This window comes from Phacochoerus africanus, chromosome 15 (genome assembly GCF_016906955.1).
Source record: "Phacochoerus africanus isolate WHEZ1 chromosome 15, ROS_Pafr_v1, whole genome shotgun sequence".
Lineage (NCBI taxonomy): Eukaryota > Metazoa > Chordata > Mammalia > Artiodactyla > Suidae > Phacochoerus > Phacochoerus africanus.
Genome location: NC_062558.1, coordinates 80,926,102 through 80,941,669, shown reverse-complemented (window position 1 = coordinate 80,941,669; position 15,568 = coordinate 80,926,102). Strand labels below are relative to the sequence as shown.

Sequence of the window (15,568 nt, the reverse complement as noted above, 5' to 3'; positions counted from 1 at the left end):
GCTTGTTCTTCTGCAACTCCTAGAATGTTGCTGGGTTGGGTTTTTGTCTTATTTTGTTTGTTTTTGCAAAAATATTGCCAAAGCAGAATTTCTTGGTTTCACACAGATAGCCCTACCTCTCATTAAAATACCATGGTTTATAATTTGTTAAGCCATTAAATTATTATCTCATCTCTTGGGAAGCAGGAAGCTTGGCAACTGTGGGGTAAGATGCTAAAGTTGATGAAGGGATGTGACTTCAAGGGAGGGGGCAACTGTCAGTGTGAGACAAAGGAATCTTGCTTTGGATAATGTTATGCCAAAAGCAGACACCAACCATGTAAGTCAAAATTAGAAGTCGATGAAACCCACAGATATGTCTGACTTTTGACTCATCTCTCCTCATTCTAAAGAGGGTTTATAAGTGGGAAGGTTGGTCTCAGCATTGTCTCTTTTGCAAAAGTGGGAAGAACTCCTGGGCAGAGACAGGATTAAGCCCATTGACTCATCCACACCATCCCTCCCTTCCCCCTTTTTGGGGGCTTTTCAGGGCTGCATCCATGGCATATGGAAGTTCCCAGGCCAGGGGTCAAATTGGAGCTACAGCTGAGGGCCTGTACCACAGCAATACCAGATCTGCGCTTTGTCTTGGACTTACGCCACAACTCATAGCGATGCTGGATCCTTAACCCACTGAGCAAGGCCAGGGATCCAACCTGCACCCTCATGGATACTAGTTGGGTTCATTACCACTGAACAACGGGAACTCCCATCCATCTCTTTTTTTGATGGGAGCACGTTGGAGCCCAAGAAATGAGGAGTTGAGTCCTAGGCTGCCCAGATCTTGAACCAGGGCTTTTGCAAAGATTGAATCAGAGACCCTCTAAGAAAAGGGTGAGAAGGTCTACTGGTATGGGAGTCAGAGAACAAGTAGGGAGCACTGGGAATTTGTTTCTTTTGGTGACTTCTTTTCCAACTGTGAAAATGGGTGGATGAATTTTGGCCTTGCCTTCCTCCCAGAGCCAAGGTCCATGGTGGTGGTGTTCTGGTGGGGTGACATTGCTCAAAGAGGTGAAATGGAGGTAGGGATTTGCAGAAGTCTAGTGGGTTGGAAGCGGAAGACGGATTCCAAGCAGGACGTGGTCCATGAGGGTGGCCTACTTTGACCCATTAAGGGAATGAAGGCTCCATCCTTTCAGTTTATATCTTGGCTGGCACAGCAGACAATGACTGGGGAAAATCTGGGGGGACCACAGACACTATTTTCCCCAGAGGCATTGGCTTGGATGTGTTAGAAAAGGGGAAAATATTTTTGTATGGGTGCGATGTCTCTTGACCCCCAGATTCTTCATTTGGAACTGGTTGATATGAGGCCCCTGATGTGGGCAGGGCTGGGAAGTAGCCCACAGGCAGGTTGGCTTGGACATGCACCCTCTCTGGAAGACAGGCACTAGGGCTAGGATGTAAGAATATATGTGGAAATCTTCAAGGCATCTTTTTGACTAGAAGGAATCACTGACACATGTTTAAGACTTATTTAAAAAGATGTTAAGTTTTGGAAAGACCTAAATGTTAGCAGTATGCCATCTAGTAGAACAGAATTCAATTATTTTTTTAAAAAGTGTTTTCTCTGATATTTAATGACTTGGAGAAAAATGCTTGCAATTTAAAGTTAAGGGAAAATAGAATAAAAACTAAATGTTCAATCTAACCTTAATTTTGCAAAAATACACAATCTAAGAAAACATGTGAAACAAATATATAAAAATATTAATAATGGTTATCTGTTGATTGTGAGACTCTAGGTGATTTCTGTATTCTTTCATGAAACTTTATGAGTCTGAATTATTCCTATAAGTAAAAAAAGATATTTATAAACTTGCTCTCTGTGTCCATCTCTCCATCCTGGGGACAAGTGCTTCCTTCTGGTACTCAGAGGCCCTTGAACATGGTTTCAAGGGATATGCTTCAATGGTCTTCTTCCTTTGTTGTAAATCACCAAGAGGTAAACTTCTGCAAAGGTACATGCTCTCTTGTGATTAACAGAACTAAGCCTCAGAAACTCAGAAACTTGGCTGTAAAATGGGAAAATAGCTACCACTCTTTATTTCACTACAAAGAGAGGGAGTTCCTGTCGTGGCTCAGTGGTTAACAAATCCGAGTAGGAACCATGAGGTTGTGGGTTCGATCCCTGGCCTTGCTCAGTGGGTTGGGGATCCGGGATTGCCGTGAGCTGTGGTGTAGGTCACAGACACGGCTTGGATCTGGCATTGCTGTGGCTGTGGTGTAGGCCAGAGGCTACAGCTCTGATTAGACCCCTAGCCTGGGAACCTCCATATGCCCCAGGTGTGGCCCTAAAGGGACAAAAGACAAAACAAACAAACAAACAAAAAAACAAAGATAGTGTAAAGACTAACATAAAGAAGGTGAGAGTCCTATTAGCCATTTAGAAGGTAACACAATGGCAATTTAAGGAGTGGTAGGTTAGCAATACTGGTTATAGCTTAGAAGATATGACATCAAATCATGGAAACAATGGGAACCCTTTATCACAATGTCAGTGCATTTATCACAGCAGTGTATATGCTAGGGGACTGATAACTGGATAATTACTGTGGTTGTATATTTTTACAGCAAAACTTTTCTTTTTGGAATTTTCACACCTCAAATTTCTGTTTTAATAAATAACCAAATAATATCATATGCCAGGAAGAGCCACCAGAGGGCGCTAAATCTCTTACAGAGTCCACTTGGCTTCTCTAGCAGACTCACCCAGATTTATGACCAGTGTATCTGGAAGTGGGTCCAGACCTGAAATCCGGGATGTATTTATTATGACGTTGTGCCAATATTTAAGTAAAGAAGCTTCTTTGTTCTCCTTGGCTATTACTTTAGTGGTCTGCTTTTTTAGTTTGCATGTTAATACACTTTTATTTATTTCTTTTAAATCAATTGAGATAGATTAGAATACTTTGGAATCTTGAAACCCTGGTTTGCTTTGAAAGCTGCCATAGACACATGTTCACATGATAAAGACGCTGCCATCCTCAATGAGGAGCTTATAAATGTGATTAGCAATAAATAAATGGCTTGTGTTGTTTTGAAATTTCTACTTTTGTGGAGGCTTTCAGTTCTTGTGCAATAGCCTGCAATTCCCAGCCTGCAGACACACTTACAAGAGGTGAAATGCACTGGGACTATTTGTGGATACTTCTCCGTGCCTTTCACATTCCCAAGGCTCTACCAGAGAGTGGGAAGGCAAGGAGTGGGCATGCATGTCAGGGTGCAAAGGGTCCATTCAGCATGGATCTGTCCATGCCCGGCTATCTGTGGAGCCCAATGAGCTACTGTGCAATGGCCGCAGCAGAGAGCAGAGGCACTGCACCTCAGTTCCCATCCCAACAGAGATGCCTTGTGGGGTGCAGAACAGCAAAGTGGGTCAGGGAGCAACAATCCTGCCTGCACACATTTCCCCCATGGTACACACACACACACACTGGGTCTGGCTTGGGGGTCAGAAGCTCTAGTCTGAGTTTGGCTCTTTTGGGGTCATGGTAGCTACAAACAAGATCTATATGTTTTCTTTTTCATCCTTCCAAAAATCCTTTGTGGAGTTCCTGTTGTGGTGCAGCAGGTTTAATCCTTGGCCTTGCTCGGTGGGTTAAGGATCTGGCGCTGCAACAAGCTATGGAGTAGGTCACAGATGCGGCTCGGATCCTGTGTTGCTGTGGTTGAGGCTTATGCCAGCCGCTGTAGCTGTAATTCGACACCTAGCCTGGGATCCTCCATGTGCCACAAGTGTGGCCCTAAAAAGCAAAAAAAAAAAAAAAAAAAAACCCCAAAATCCTTTGAGATGGGCAGAGCAGTTCCTGTTTTTATTCTAATTAACAAATAAGTTCCTAAATTGGTGAGGCTAAGTTTTCTGGAGTTTGTGCTTGGTAAGGAAGGAGCAGAGAGCTGGACCATGGCCTGCTGAGTTCTGTGTCTGGTGGCTGGCAGCACTCTCATTTATTTTGTGCCTACCAGTCAGGAGGTGGTGAGGACTAGGGATTGCAGCAGTGGTATGATCTTGACTTTGATGGTGAGGGTCTCTGAGAATCTGACTAAGCCTAGGTTTTGCATAGCCCAGAAGCTGCCAAAAGCTTCAACCAGTAGAGGAATGAGTGAGGAAGAGAGCAGAAGAGAGGCTGTCTCAGGGGCCCCCAGCCCTCTCTGGAAGGATGAAGAGTTGATGGTGATAATGGAGGAGAAACACAGCCGGTGATTCGGCAGATGAGGCAACAGAAGTCACAGCAACCAGTGGCCCCCTGCAACTAGACCTCGGCTGCTGTCTGAAGGGAACCCAGGCTGTGGGGAAAGTCCAGGAAGGCCTGGAGGGGATTCCTTGGTTTGTGGAAGTTTAGTTATGTAGAGGATGGAATGTACTCAGGGGGTTTCATATTCCACCGGGGAGACACTTTTAGGCTCTTCTGCTCTTTTCATGTTATGAGTGTTTTGTTTTTAAATTTCAAATCTTGGACTTGATTGAAGGAAAGTCCCTAACTTTCCTGGCACATGCTGAGGCCCAAAGACAGCAAAGTATAGCCATTCTTCAGAAGGGTAATAAATCAAGGAACCTTGGGGCTGCAGCCAACCTTCTTGCACATCCCCACAGCACTTCTAGGGCTGACCCCTCTCCCCCGCAACCAAGTGCTGTAAAGGACCCAAGGCCTCTGTACACACGGGACTGATGTGGCAGTGATGTGTTCAGAGTGGTCTCTGAACATGGAGGACCAGGCTGTAGGTACCATGTAGGTGACAGACAACTTCACTGTCCGGAGAGTACTGTCTGGAACTCCCTTTTACATACTGCTTTTGAGGACCAAACACTCAAGCACTCTTACTTCATTTCATTACCCCTTTAACCTTGGCCTTGGCTCTGCTAATGGATGTGTATCCTGAGCTCAAGGAATGTACTCTGAATCAAGCAGGACAAGGAGCGTCAAACATCCCCTTGAGCTGCTCTGCCCAGTTTGGCTTCCTTGCCCCATCCTCCTCTGCATCCTAGGGCCTCCAAGGGCAAGGGGAGGGGCTGAAGTCTGGTTCAGACAGAAGCAGCACAGGCTTCTACAGTGATGGATGCTAACTTGGCCTTCACCACAGGAAGAGCTGAAAGGAACCTGAGAATTCCAATTAGGCTTAAACTAATGAGCTGGAAACTTTGGGGAAACCACTGTGGGCAATGAGGGGAGAGTGTGATGCTCTTCCTTTTAATTAGTGCTGGAAAAAACTTGTCCAACTGGTAGCACGGGGAAGGATAGTGTCCAGAGGGAGCAAAGTTTGAGATAATCAGAAGGAGGATTCCCCTGGTGTGAGGGACAGAAGCTGCTGAACAATCTCAGGCTCCTCATTCTCCTCTAAGTGGGAAGGAGGGAAGACCTTAAACAGGGAAAGGTCGGCTTGAGTGGAACCTGGAACTGCCTTCCCAACACGATGGAGTCTGAGGCTGAATAAGTTGGGGGGTGACTTTAAGGAACCCTTGTCTATAGGATAGGAGCTTGCATGGTCCCTGAGGCTACTCCCCTTGCCCATCTCTGTATACGTTCTTAGGCAGCTTCTGTCACTTAATAAGGAAAAGACAGAAAACAAACAAACAAACAAAACACCTGCTGCTGTCAAAGGCCACAGACCACCTCCCCCCTCCCCAGGCCACCCAGATGGCCCTGCCTTCCAGCACACACAGGGTACTGGGGAACCTAGTAAGGCGACAGAGAAGAGGGAACCTAGGGATTAGTAGGGGTCGAAGGAGGGTACGTATCCTGGAGAAGGGTCCTCCTTACTCCTGAAGCCCGAAGGTTTTGGGGCGTCAGACTTGTGCAATCAACAGCTGGTCACTCTTCCCTTTTTCATTGGGGACTACTTTGGAAAAAAACGGCCTGCCAAGGGCGCCCGGCCATCCTAGGGTCCCCCAGGGCTCTCGGCTGGGGCAGCACCTTGGAGAGAGGTGTCGGGTCCCGCGCCAGGATTCAGGGCTCTCTATCTTGCGCCCAGGGGCTTAGGGGTGCGTGACAGGCCGCCGCCAAGGGGTCTGCGGGTCCCCTGCCTAGCCCGGAGCCGAGGCGAACCAGTGCAGCGAGCCTCCTCCCCTCCCGCCTCGGGGGCCTGAGCCCGAGCCCGCTCCAGTTGCTGCAGCTGCTGTTGCTGGCGGCTGCGGGGAGCGCGCAGAAGAGGCTCGGGTGGCGAGGACGGGGACGAGGAGGAGCCTGAGGAAGCGGGAGGAAGATTGAGGGAAGGCTAAGGTGGCTCAGTGGCGTGGCGACGCGGCCTCAGGATCCCGGGAGCATGGGCTAGCGGCGGCGGCAGCCGGTCGGGCGCGGTGAACCTGCGGCGGCCCGGCGCATACCCGGGCGGCAAGCGGGAGCCGAGCGCAGCCGGGAGAGGAGAGCTGGCGCGGGGGCGCCCGGGATGAGACATTATTGAGTTGCCACCTAATAAGCCCAGAGCGGCGGGCCAGCGGCACGGACGGCGCGTGCGGCGCGCGGGGAGGGGTCCCGGGCCGGAGCGCAGCGCACACGCGTGGCGCACGGCGGGTGGCGCGGCGCCGAGGGCAGCCGGGCCGGCGCGCAAAGCCGGGGCGGGCCGGGGGGCTACGCAGACCCCGGAGCGTGGGCGGCCGGCGGCGCCCCCTTGCTCTCCACGCTCCGGGCCGGCGTAGCGGGGGTTGAGCCGGGAGTGGGCCGGGGAGGGGAGCTGCCCGCGCACTCCGTCCCCCTCCCCCCAAGGCGGGCGGGCCGGCGGCCGGGGGGAGGGCGGGCGGCGGCGGCCCGCTGTATATATCTCCGCGCACCCCGCCAGGTCGCGCACAGCGCCCCGAGCCCAGGCACTTCCCCGCCCCCTCCTCGCGCTCCGCGGCGGCGGCGGCAGCAGTAGCGGCAATATGGCTGTTGATGGGTGTTCGGGGTGGCGCTGGCGGCGGGAGGAGCTCCCCCGAGCCCCTGCGCCGGCTGCCCGTTGCTAGCTATGGCAAATGGTGGCGGCGGCGGCGGCGGCAGCAGCAGCGGCGGCGGCGGCGGCGGCGGCGGAGGCAGCAGTCTTAGAATGAGTAGCAATATCCACGCGAACCATCTCAGCCTAGACGCGTCCTCCTCCTCCTCTTCCTCCTCTTCTTCTTCCTCCTCCTCCTCTTCCTCCTCGTCCTCGGTCCACGAGCCCAAGATGGATGCGCTCATCATCCCGGTGACCATGGAGGTGCCGTGCGACAGCCGGGGCCAACGCATGTGGTGGGCTTTCCTGGCCTCCTCCATGGTGACTTTCTTCGGGGGCCTCTTCATCATCCTGCTCTGGCGGACGCTCAAGTACCTGTGGACCGTTTGCTGCCACTGCGGGGGCAAGACGAAGGTAAAGCGCGCCCCGGGCGCCTCCCCCCTGCGCCAGCCCCGCCGCTCCTCGGCGTCCCCTGCAGCCCACCTTCTCGCTCCTCATAGAGCCGTGCTCCTCTCCATCCCTGCCTGCCTTCCCTTCCCTCCGCTGTCCCGGCGCCCTCCGATTAGGGCAGCGGGCAGCGCTCCGGGGGTGAGGGGTTGCCCCCAGCCAGTGCGCTCCGGGGCGCGGACGCCCAGTCCCGTCCCCTTGTTTATTGTTGGGTTGTTTGCGGCTGTGGCTGAGGCCGGGGCGGGGGTACGCGCTCTGCTCGGGGACCGTGGTGCGGGGTAGGGAGAGCCCACCCCGCGGGCACCTAGCAAGCTGGGGGCCTCTGGGTGCGCATTCCGTGAGATTCACCTGCTGGACTCGGCTCCTTGTGGTGGGCAAGAGAGAGCACGTCAGCCCGCACCTTAGAAACCTGTTGGGGAGATGTGTTCGTGGAATCAAAAAGAAAGGGAAATTTCTTGGGGAGACAAGGGAGAACATCTTTTGGACTAGGGGCTCCCGAGGGAGGAACATGTCCTTAAGTTGGAGGAGATCTGGAGGGGCAGGAGAAAGTTGGGGAGATGTATCCCAGTTTTGGAGGCAACCCATGAAGGCTGCCACTTTAGGAATGTGGCGAGGTCGCAAACCTGATGTCCCCTCCCTCTCCGACTCTTAGATATTTTCGTGGAACCCACTTCTCCCACCCCATGTTCTTCAGCATATGTATTCTCGCCCCCACGCCACCGCCTTTAGGTCCCCAGAAATGCCGGGGGCAGCGTGGAGTTGGAGCAGGAGGTCGGCCCGAGAGCCAGGAGCGGGCCGAGGACGCGGTTTTCCCGCGAGCCTCCTCCCCGAAGCTTTTGAGGTGGCTGGATGTTGGCTTAAGCTATTCCTGGCTCAGAGACGCCCACCAGCACCGAGGCTCACTACACCTTGCTAGGCTGACTGCCTGGTCTGTCGCCGCGGTGTCCCTAGAGATGTCCTATTCCCCCCCCCCCCCGGCTGAAGGTGACACGCGGGGGGCGGTTTTTCATAGAAAATTGTGGAATAAAAAAGAAAGAACTGGAAAAAAAGAGTGACCGAGTTACTTTCTGTGCTTGGCTAATTTTTAACGTAGGGGACTTCTCAGCCCCAGCATTTTCAGAGGGAGGGGAGATCAAGGGGAATGGGGACCAGTGGGAGGTAGAGGCAGACATCCCTGGGAAAGCTCACATCTTTTCTAATAAAGTTAATCCCAGGACCCTTCAAACTTCCACAGGGCACAGCAACTTGTAGCAGCCTCCTTAATTGCTCCGGAGAAGGAGTGGGTAACAGGGGCTGTGGGTGACACACAGGGGTGAACCGAAGCACACACTCTCTCTTAATCATTAATTATACATCGTTTTGGGTGCCGGAGCTCAGCTGTGTTTTGTGGTAGCACATTTGTGTTTTGGAAAATACTGATGTGTTGGAAATAAGGGAGAAAAATAAAAGCCATCATTCTCTTCTTCCTCCGCCTCCTTCCCCGGAGGCCTCCAGGTGTTAGCCAGCCAGTTTCCTCTGAAGTTACCTTCTTGGCCATAGAGGTTTCTCCTTATTTGTCAAAGTGGAAAACCTCCCGCATTCCAGAGAAGCCTCAGGTTAAGCAAAGTCCTAACCCTGAGACCCCACCCAGGCACAGACCCTGCCCCCTAGCCAAACCCTCCTTCCTACAAGCACTTATTCATAGAAGCTTCTTATTCGCACATTCCCTCTCCTCCGCTGCCCCCCATTTAGTCCTGGAGTTTTTTCTTCCCTTTACTGAGATTCAGAGACTATCCTTAGGGGAAAGAGCTCACAGTTGTACCCATCTCAAATGCTCTCTATACTGAGAGATTTTGGTGAACTTTTAAACAACCTCCTCATCCTTCAGGAACTGGGCAGTTTTGATCCTAATGAAAATTTTTTTTCAATGACTCAAAATAAGTTTTGGTGTTTTTTGTGATCCTGGGGTTTTAAACACAGCTTCTGAAGTCTTTTTACTGTGCATTGGCGATGTATCAGTGCACCGCAGTGCCTGTGCTGACATGCTGATTGGAGTGTTCACATAAAGAATCTCTTTCCTAAATGATGACCAAGCATAACTTCTATAAGTTTTCTCAAGAAAACAGGATTTTTTTGTTTGTTTTTGTTTTTGGCAACGATCATTAGAAAAAACAATCTGTATATATTAGGCTGTTTTGTAGCTCTGAGACATGCTGAGTAGACATAACTGGAAGTTTCTACAAAGAATCAACCTTGAACAAGAAGATGCTTGCAGTTGGTTGGGAAGATGTGAGGCTGGTATAGAATGAGATCAGGTCGTTTTGATATCATTAGAGTCCTTTTTAAAACATGCCCCAAATCTCTTAATACCTGCCCCTCGGTTTGTTCCTTTAAATCAGGTGTAGCCAGGTCATTATGCCCAGTAATAGTAACTTAGGCCTTTTATAAGCTTTTCTTTCTGCCCTTGAGGTCTGTGTTTTTACTGCATTCATTTTTTTTTCTTTTTGCTTTTTTTTTTTTTTTGCTTTCCAAGTATTTGGTAGCTGTGGAGACAGTGTTCAGAAGAATGCATTTGGCTTAAGTTTGGAATAATTTTTTTTTTTAGTGCTGGGTTTCCCAAGCAAACTGAGGCTGCTTTTCTTCACAATTCTACCAGTCCTCAGATATGTTCACCCTCATCCTTATTTGGCCCCAGGATGGTTTGAACAGGAGCTAGGGTCCAGAGGAAGTCTAGATTTTTTAGCATCTGTGATTCCAGGGAAGGTAAGTTTCAGCAAAAGCTCTGGAATCACAAGCATTTGGCCCCTGGGACGGCACCATCCTTTTAGATTAAAGGAACCCAAAACTAGATGTGTATCGGGAGGCATCGCATCTTAGTCCCGCTGGCCTCCAAATCTCGTCGTGAATGACTTTACTGTTTTGAAAAGAATGGTATCCACATACCATTTCTTTAGGAAATGAAGGAAAAGTGTCACATTTTCCCTCTGTTGGGAACTTGGTGACAGTGATTCTGCCACTCTGTTCTTTGCTATTCTTTTCCCACTTTTTTTTTCTTCTCTGTTGGGTTTCATCAGAGCCCCCTCTTCACTCGGCTGTGGTGTTTTGAGGTCCAAGCCAGTCACAGGCTGGAGTGAATATAAAAAGCTGCTCTGGCAGCCTGACTAAGGTCATGACCTTGAAGAAGTCTTTGAACCTCTCTGGTCCCTTGCCTGGTATATAAAAGGTAGGGATTGAATTCCGTGAACGCTAATGCCTCGTCCTGCACTGGGACTTGGAGGACAGTGGAAAGAGTTGGTGAACGATGGGTAAAATTTCCAGCTCAGAATGTGTCTTGTAATTCTCCAGCCTCAGAGCGCTTGTATGTTTTCATTCCCATCTTCCTTCAGCACACAGTCTGCTTCTCTTTCAATGTCTGGGGAAACTGAGGCCCACTTCCTAGGGAGCTGTGGTTTGCTGGGGGGTCTGATGGGCTGGGCTTAGTCTTTTGGTTTGAGCTGTCCTCCCTGCAGAAGTTTGGCCTCGATCAAGGCTCGTCTGCATGTAATGAATTTTGGAGGAATTGTCTCCATAGCTCTGTCGGAGAAAACAACGCATTTTCCCTGTCAGGCTCGTGACTGATATAAATATCAGATCCCATTATGGCTTGGTAATTACCCAGGGTCTGGCCTGATGCATCCAGTGAGGGCTGGAGCTTCAGGGCCTCAGAATTCTTTATTCCAGATTGGCCTTGGTGCCTCGTTTCATTCTGGAGATCGGCTACATCGGATGACCTTCAGATGCTCCTTTTTGTTCAGATCACTTAGGTGCCCTTGGAGAAACGCTCAGGTCCCTGTCACAGGGGTGCTCCAGGTGACCTTGGACAGCCACACCTGCCCACCAAACCTTCCACTTCTGCTAGGGCTGTGGCCAGTGCTTTGATGGTGGGGTGGTCCGTGGATGAGCACCGTCTAAGAAGTTCCTGGCTCTCTCTGTGGAAATGCACACATCCATAGAGACTCTGCAAGTCAGACCCAAGGGTACATCATGGATCCCATACTTGTTAGACTGACATCTGTGGCTGGCAGCCATGTTGAGCTCGGTTTCTTCACCTGTAAGCAGAGTGTCATGATGCTTGCTTTGTTGGATTCTTGTAAGGAATGACCATACTGAGTATGCAGTGCCCAGAACATGCCTGGTACTGAGCAGGCCTGTAAAAATGGGAGCTATCTTAGCTCCACAAAGTGGCAAGTTTAAAATTTTCTCTTTGATTCCTTGAACTTTTGGTCCTGGAAGAGCACAGACTACAACAAATAGAACTTTTGAACCAAAAGGGACCTTAGATCCTGAGGTCGGTTGTCTTTGGGTCAACTCATCAGTTGGGGTCAGGTTGAGATTTGGGTTCAGGGCTCTTGGCTATTGCAAGGCTGGCAGGTGGGGGAGAGGCAGCCTAGGAAGGCTCCATGGATGCAGCTTGGCAGGATGGCTAGTGCTTTGGCGGCAGGGAAGTCAGTGGATGAGCATTGCCGTCATGGAGCTCCAGACCTGGCAGACCTGGCAGAAGTGGAAGGTTGGGTGGGCAGGTGTAGCTGTCCACTGTCCCTTGAGAAGGGGTGAATTCCACCCCTGTTATCCCCAGTTCCAAGCTCACAGTCCTTCCCCTGATAATGTAACAGTTCCCCAGCCGGGGTGCTCTCTACCCACACCAGCTCTGCCCTGATGGCCTCCCGAGCAATGTTTCTCCAAGTGTGTTCTGTGGAGCACTTGCCCTTGAAGTTACCTTGTGAAGCAAAATTGTGAGTCAGAGCATACCAGCACTCTGCAGGCTCTGGGAAGTCTCGCAGTAGAGGCATTGGCTAAACCGCTCTTGACCCTGCTTGCTTTGAGCCCAAGATGTCAAGTCCGCCGCCATGTAGTACCCAAGAGTCAGCCTGTGACCTTGAGTGAGGAGTTCACTGCTTTATGCTTCAGTCTCCTCATCTGTAAATTGGAGATTGCAGCAGAGCACAGCCCTTTGGGTACGGACTTTCATGGACCCCACTTTATGGCCTTTCCTAGGAGGATATTGGTGACTAAGAGCTATGTGTTGGCACTGCTTCCAGGTCCCCAGGGACCTTGCACAAACAGGTATCATGAAGAAAGCAAGAGCTGCCCTGGGGTTTGGGCTGGTGGAGAAAAGGATTCAAAAGGCCAGGCCACATGGAGCTTCTCTTTGGCTCACCATTGTCTTCTTCCCTGGATGGGGACATGCACTGTGTGCCTGGTACAGGGAGTGCTAGCTTGGGTCCCTCTCTCTCTCTCTGACCAGGGCAACAGGAGCCTGGTGCCGAAGCAGTCAGGCTGGCATTGGATTGCAGTGCCAGGACCTCCTTCCCACTGTGGACAGCAGGGGTGTCCCAGCTCACAGTGGCAGTGGCCCTGCTAGCCTGAAAATTGCAGCAGCCAGCACCACCTTTCTGGGACTTCAGAGCTTTGGAGCCCCTGGAGGGACAGCTCTGTGGTTGTGGTGAAAAGGGCTGTCTGTGCCATGATGCCACAGCTTCCAGAGCCCTGTCTGGGGTCAGGTAAGGTCAGCCCCCCCACGGCACCTCTGAAATTGCACTGCCTGTCTGTGCTGGGAGCAGATGGAGTGAATCCCCATTTTTGAAAAGCTGCTGAGCAGGTGGAATGCTGGCCCTTAGCACACAGATCAGGGAACTAGTGGCCCCACCATGAGAGGCAGGGGTGTTCTAACACTCTGGGTAGAAGGCTCAAAGGATGTACGTTTGGGGTATCAGATCTCCACCTCCAGCAGCTGGAGGGAGCATTGAGTCCATACTCCTGGGGCTTTCCCCACCTTAATACATCTGTCCACAGATCACCTGGGGAAGCTATTAAAATGCAGATTCTGGAGTTCCTGTTGTGGCCCAGCAGGTTAAGAACCTGACTAGTATCATAAGGATGCTGGTTTGATCCCTGGCCTCTCAGTCGGTTAAGGGTCTGGCGTTGCCATGAGCTGTGGTGTAGGTCACAGAAGTGGCTCGGATCCCGAGTTGCTCTACCTGTGGTGTAGGCTGGGAGCTATAGCCCCGATTCCACCCCTAGCCTGGGAACTTCCATATGCCACACCTGAGGCCATAATAAGAGAAAAAATTTTAAAGACTGTTAATAAAACGCAGGTTCAGATCCAGAGGGTTCAGGGTGGAGCCTCAGAATCTGCATTTCTGCCAAGACACAGGTGATGCCCATGCTGGGCAGACCATGCTTTGAGAAGCAAGGATCTGGTCCATTCCCCAGTGCCCAGGCAGCCCCTCTCTGAAGACATGCCTACTTTTAAATATGGAAATTCCCAGCTCTTTGGAAGTGGAAAGGGATGAGAAGAGGGAGGTTCAGTGTGCCAGGACAGCCAGGTCAAGAATACTCAGAGTTGCTCAGGTTCAGTCTGGGTTCTCGTTGCTCAAGCTGATTGATTGTTCTGGTGTCTGCTCCCCAGGAACCCACAAGTGCTGTTGGTTTGGGGTGGGGATGTGGCTGCCAGAGCAGCGTCGTCCTGCCGAAGTATGGGGTATGGTCTGTGTGTTGCCCGCCAGCGTGTGGACTGGCCCTCGAGCCAGTCAGTCATGCCGTACGGGGTGAGGCTTTCCGGAGTCCAGGATGGCAACTCAGCCAAACCGCCTTCTTGCAAAATTAGAGGCTCGTGGTGGAGCCAGGGCTGCACTGTGGTGATGCTCCAGGAAGCCGGCTGCTGGCTCCTCCCTCCTGACTGTTTGAAGTCAGCGGGCAGCAAAACTGCCAGCCTGACTTTCCATAGAGAGCTGGGTGGGCCTTCCCCGAGGAGAGTGCAGCTTCAGAAGGTTGGATTCAAGATCTGATCACTGAGTCTGGAGAGACGTGTGTCACTGCGCCACCCTCCAGTGGTCCTTCTCAAGAATTCCAGCTGATGAAATAGAAAGTAGCTCCTTTTCTCGCCCTACTGTCAGGTTTTTCACAGTTCAGACTGTTCAGAACTTTTCCCTTGCGATGTGCTTTTTGTCTTCTTCCATCGTCAAAGGGGAGAGTCAGAATAAACATTTATCATGAGCATCTTCAGCCTAAATGAAGGGCTTCCCATGCTGCCCAGCACACAGTAGGACCTCAAATATGTCTTCTGGTTATCATTGTTGTTGTTTTCACTTTTATTGCATAGTAAGTGCATCCTATGTTCCAGGAACCAAGTTAGGTGCTAGGGGAAAATTAAGACCCAGTTTGTCTGATGGAGGGGAGAGAAAAACTCAGTTATCTTCTCATAGGGCACACACATATCAGTCTCTGATGGCGTTGCCTGCAAACCCCCTGAGGGCAGGAACCAAGTCATATAAAAAGTGCGCGCGCACACACACACACATTGGGAGCATGCTTTCCATGGTAGTTTTCAGGGGGCAGGGCGCTGCGTGGGAATGTTGTAGGTGTAAGTACATTTTGCTGCATTTCGGGGGCAATTTGTTAGAAGCTATGGATAAACTCTGGGGGAAGGGGTGGGTTTGATTTGGTGACAAAAGGACATTTGAGTCATCTCTGGATTTTAATTATTTATGCCACCCCGCTCTCCCCTGACCAGTAGATAACAAGAATTTGTTCATGATGAGCATTTGTTTTTGAGATGGATGAGTCAGGCAGGAGATGGAAGGACAGCTTCGAAAGAATGGCCGTTTAAAGATGGAACATGCTTTGTTTTTGGCATTTTTTGGTGATTGTCTTTGGGGCATTATGTCTAATTGCCAGTTTGGAAATGTAATTGGCACTCCAGGTCCAGAATGGCAGTACTTAACGTCGTCAAGCCGAGCCTCCGGATTGTCCCTCTATAAGATCTCATTACCTGTATGACTAATGCTTCTTTACGTGGCCCAGAGTGAAATTATTTAAAACATCTCATTTACTTTGTATTCTTTATGCTGTTTCATTGGCCTCCCTACCAGGTTTTCCTGGGACCAGATCCGGTTGACACTGGGCAGAGATGTCCGTATTCCTTCCTTGTCCCCTTCTGGTCTCCATCTTTTCCTCAACCTCCCTTCTTGCCTAGTGATTCCTACCGAGTCCAAGAGCAGGAGGACTGAAATTTGCAGGTTAGTGGACAACACACAGGGGCTTGATCTTGCAAGTCTGGAGGGGCATGGAATGGCAGCGTCGTAGTGGTGGAAAGGTGCTTTGGGGCTGGAATCCTATTTCCTCCCCAGTGCCGTCTGCCCTTTCTCCAGAGGGGACAGGG

General features: G+C 50.8%; 1 protein-coding gene across 15 annotated transcripts in view; it reads left to right on the top strand.

The window, feature by feature from the left end:
- Positions 1 to 6,613: 6,613 nt before the first annotated feature.
- Positions 6,614 to 15,568, top strand: part of KCNMA1 (potassium calcium-activated channel subfamily M alpha 1) — a 754,541-nt gene continuing 745,586 nt past the window's right edge. For 3 of the 15 annotated variants that reach the window (XM_047760128.1, XM_047760127.1, XM_047760125.1), the window contains exon 1: positions 6,778 to 7,356. In XM_047760128.1, the coding sequence (XP_047616084.1) occupies positions 6,979 to 7,356 (378 nt within the window). In that variant the 5' untranslated portion in view covers positions 6,778 to 6,978. Of the gene's footprint in view, positions 7,357 to 8,118; positions 8,450 to 15,568 lie in introns of those variants that run through there. The other 12 variants (XM_047760140.1, XM_047760132.1, XM_047760131.1 and 9 more) reach the window with 6 other exon arrangements.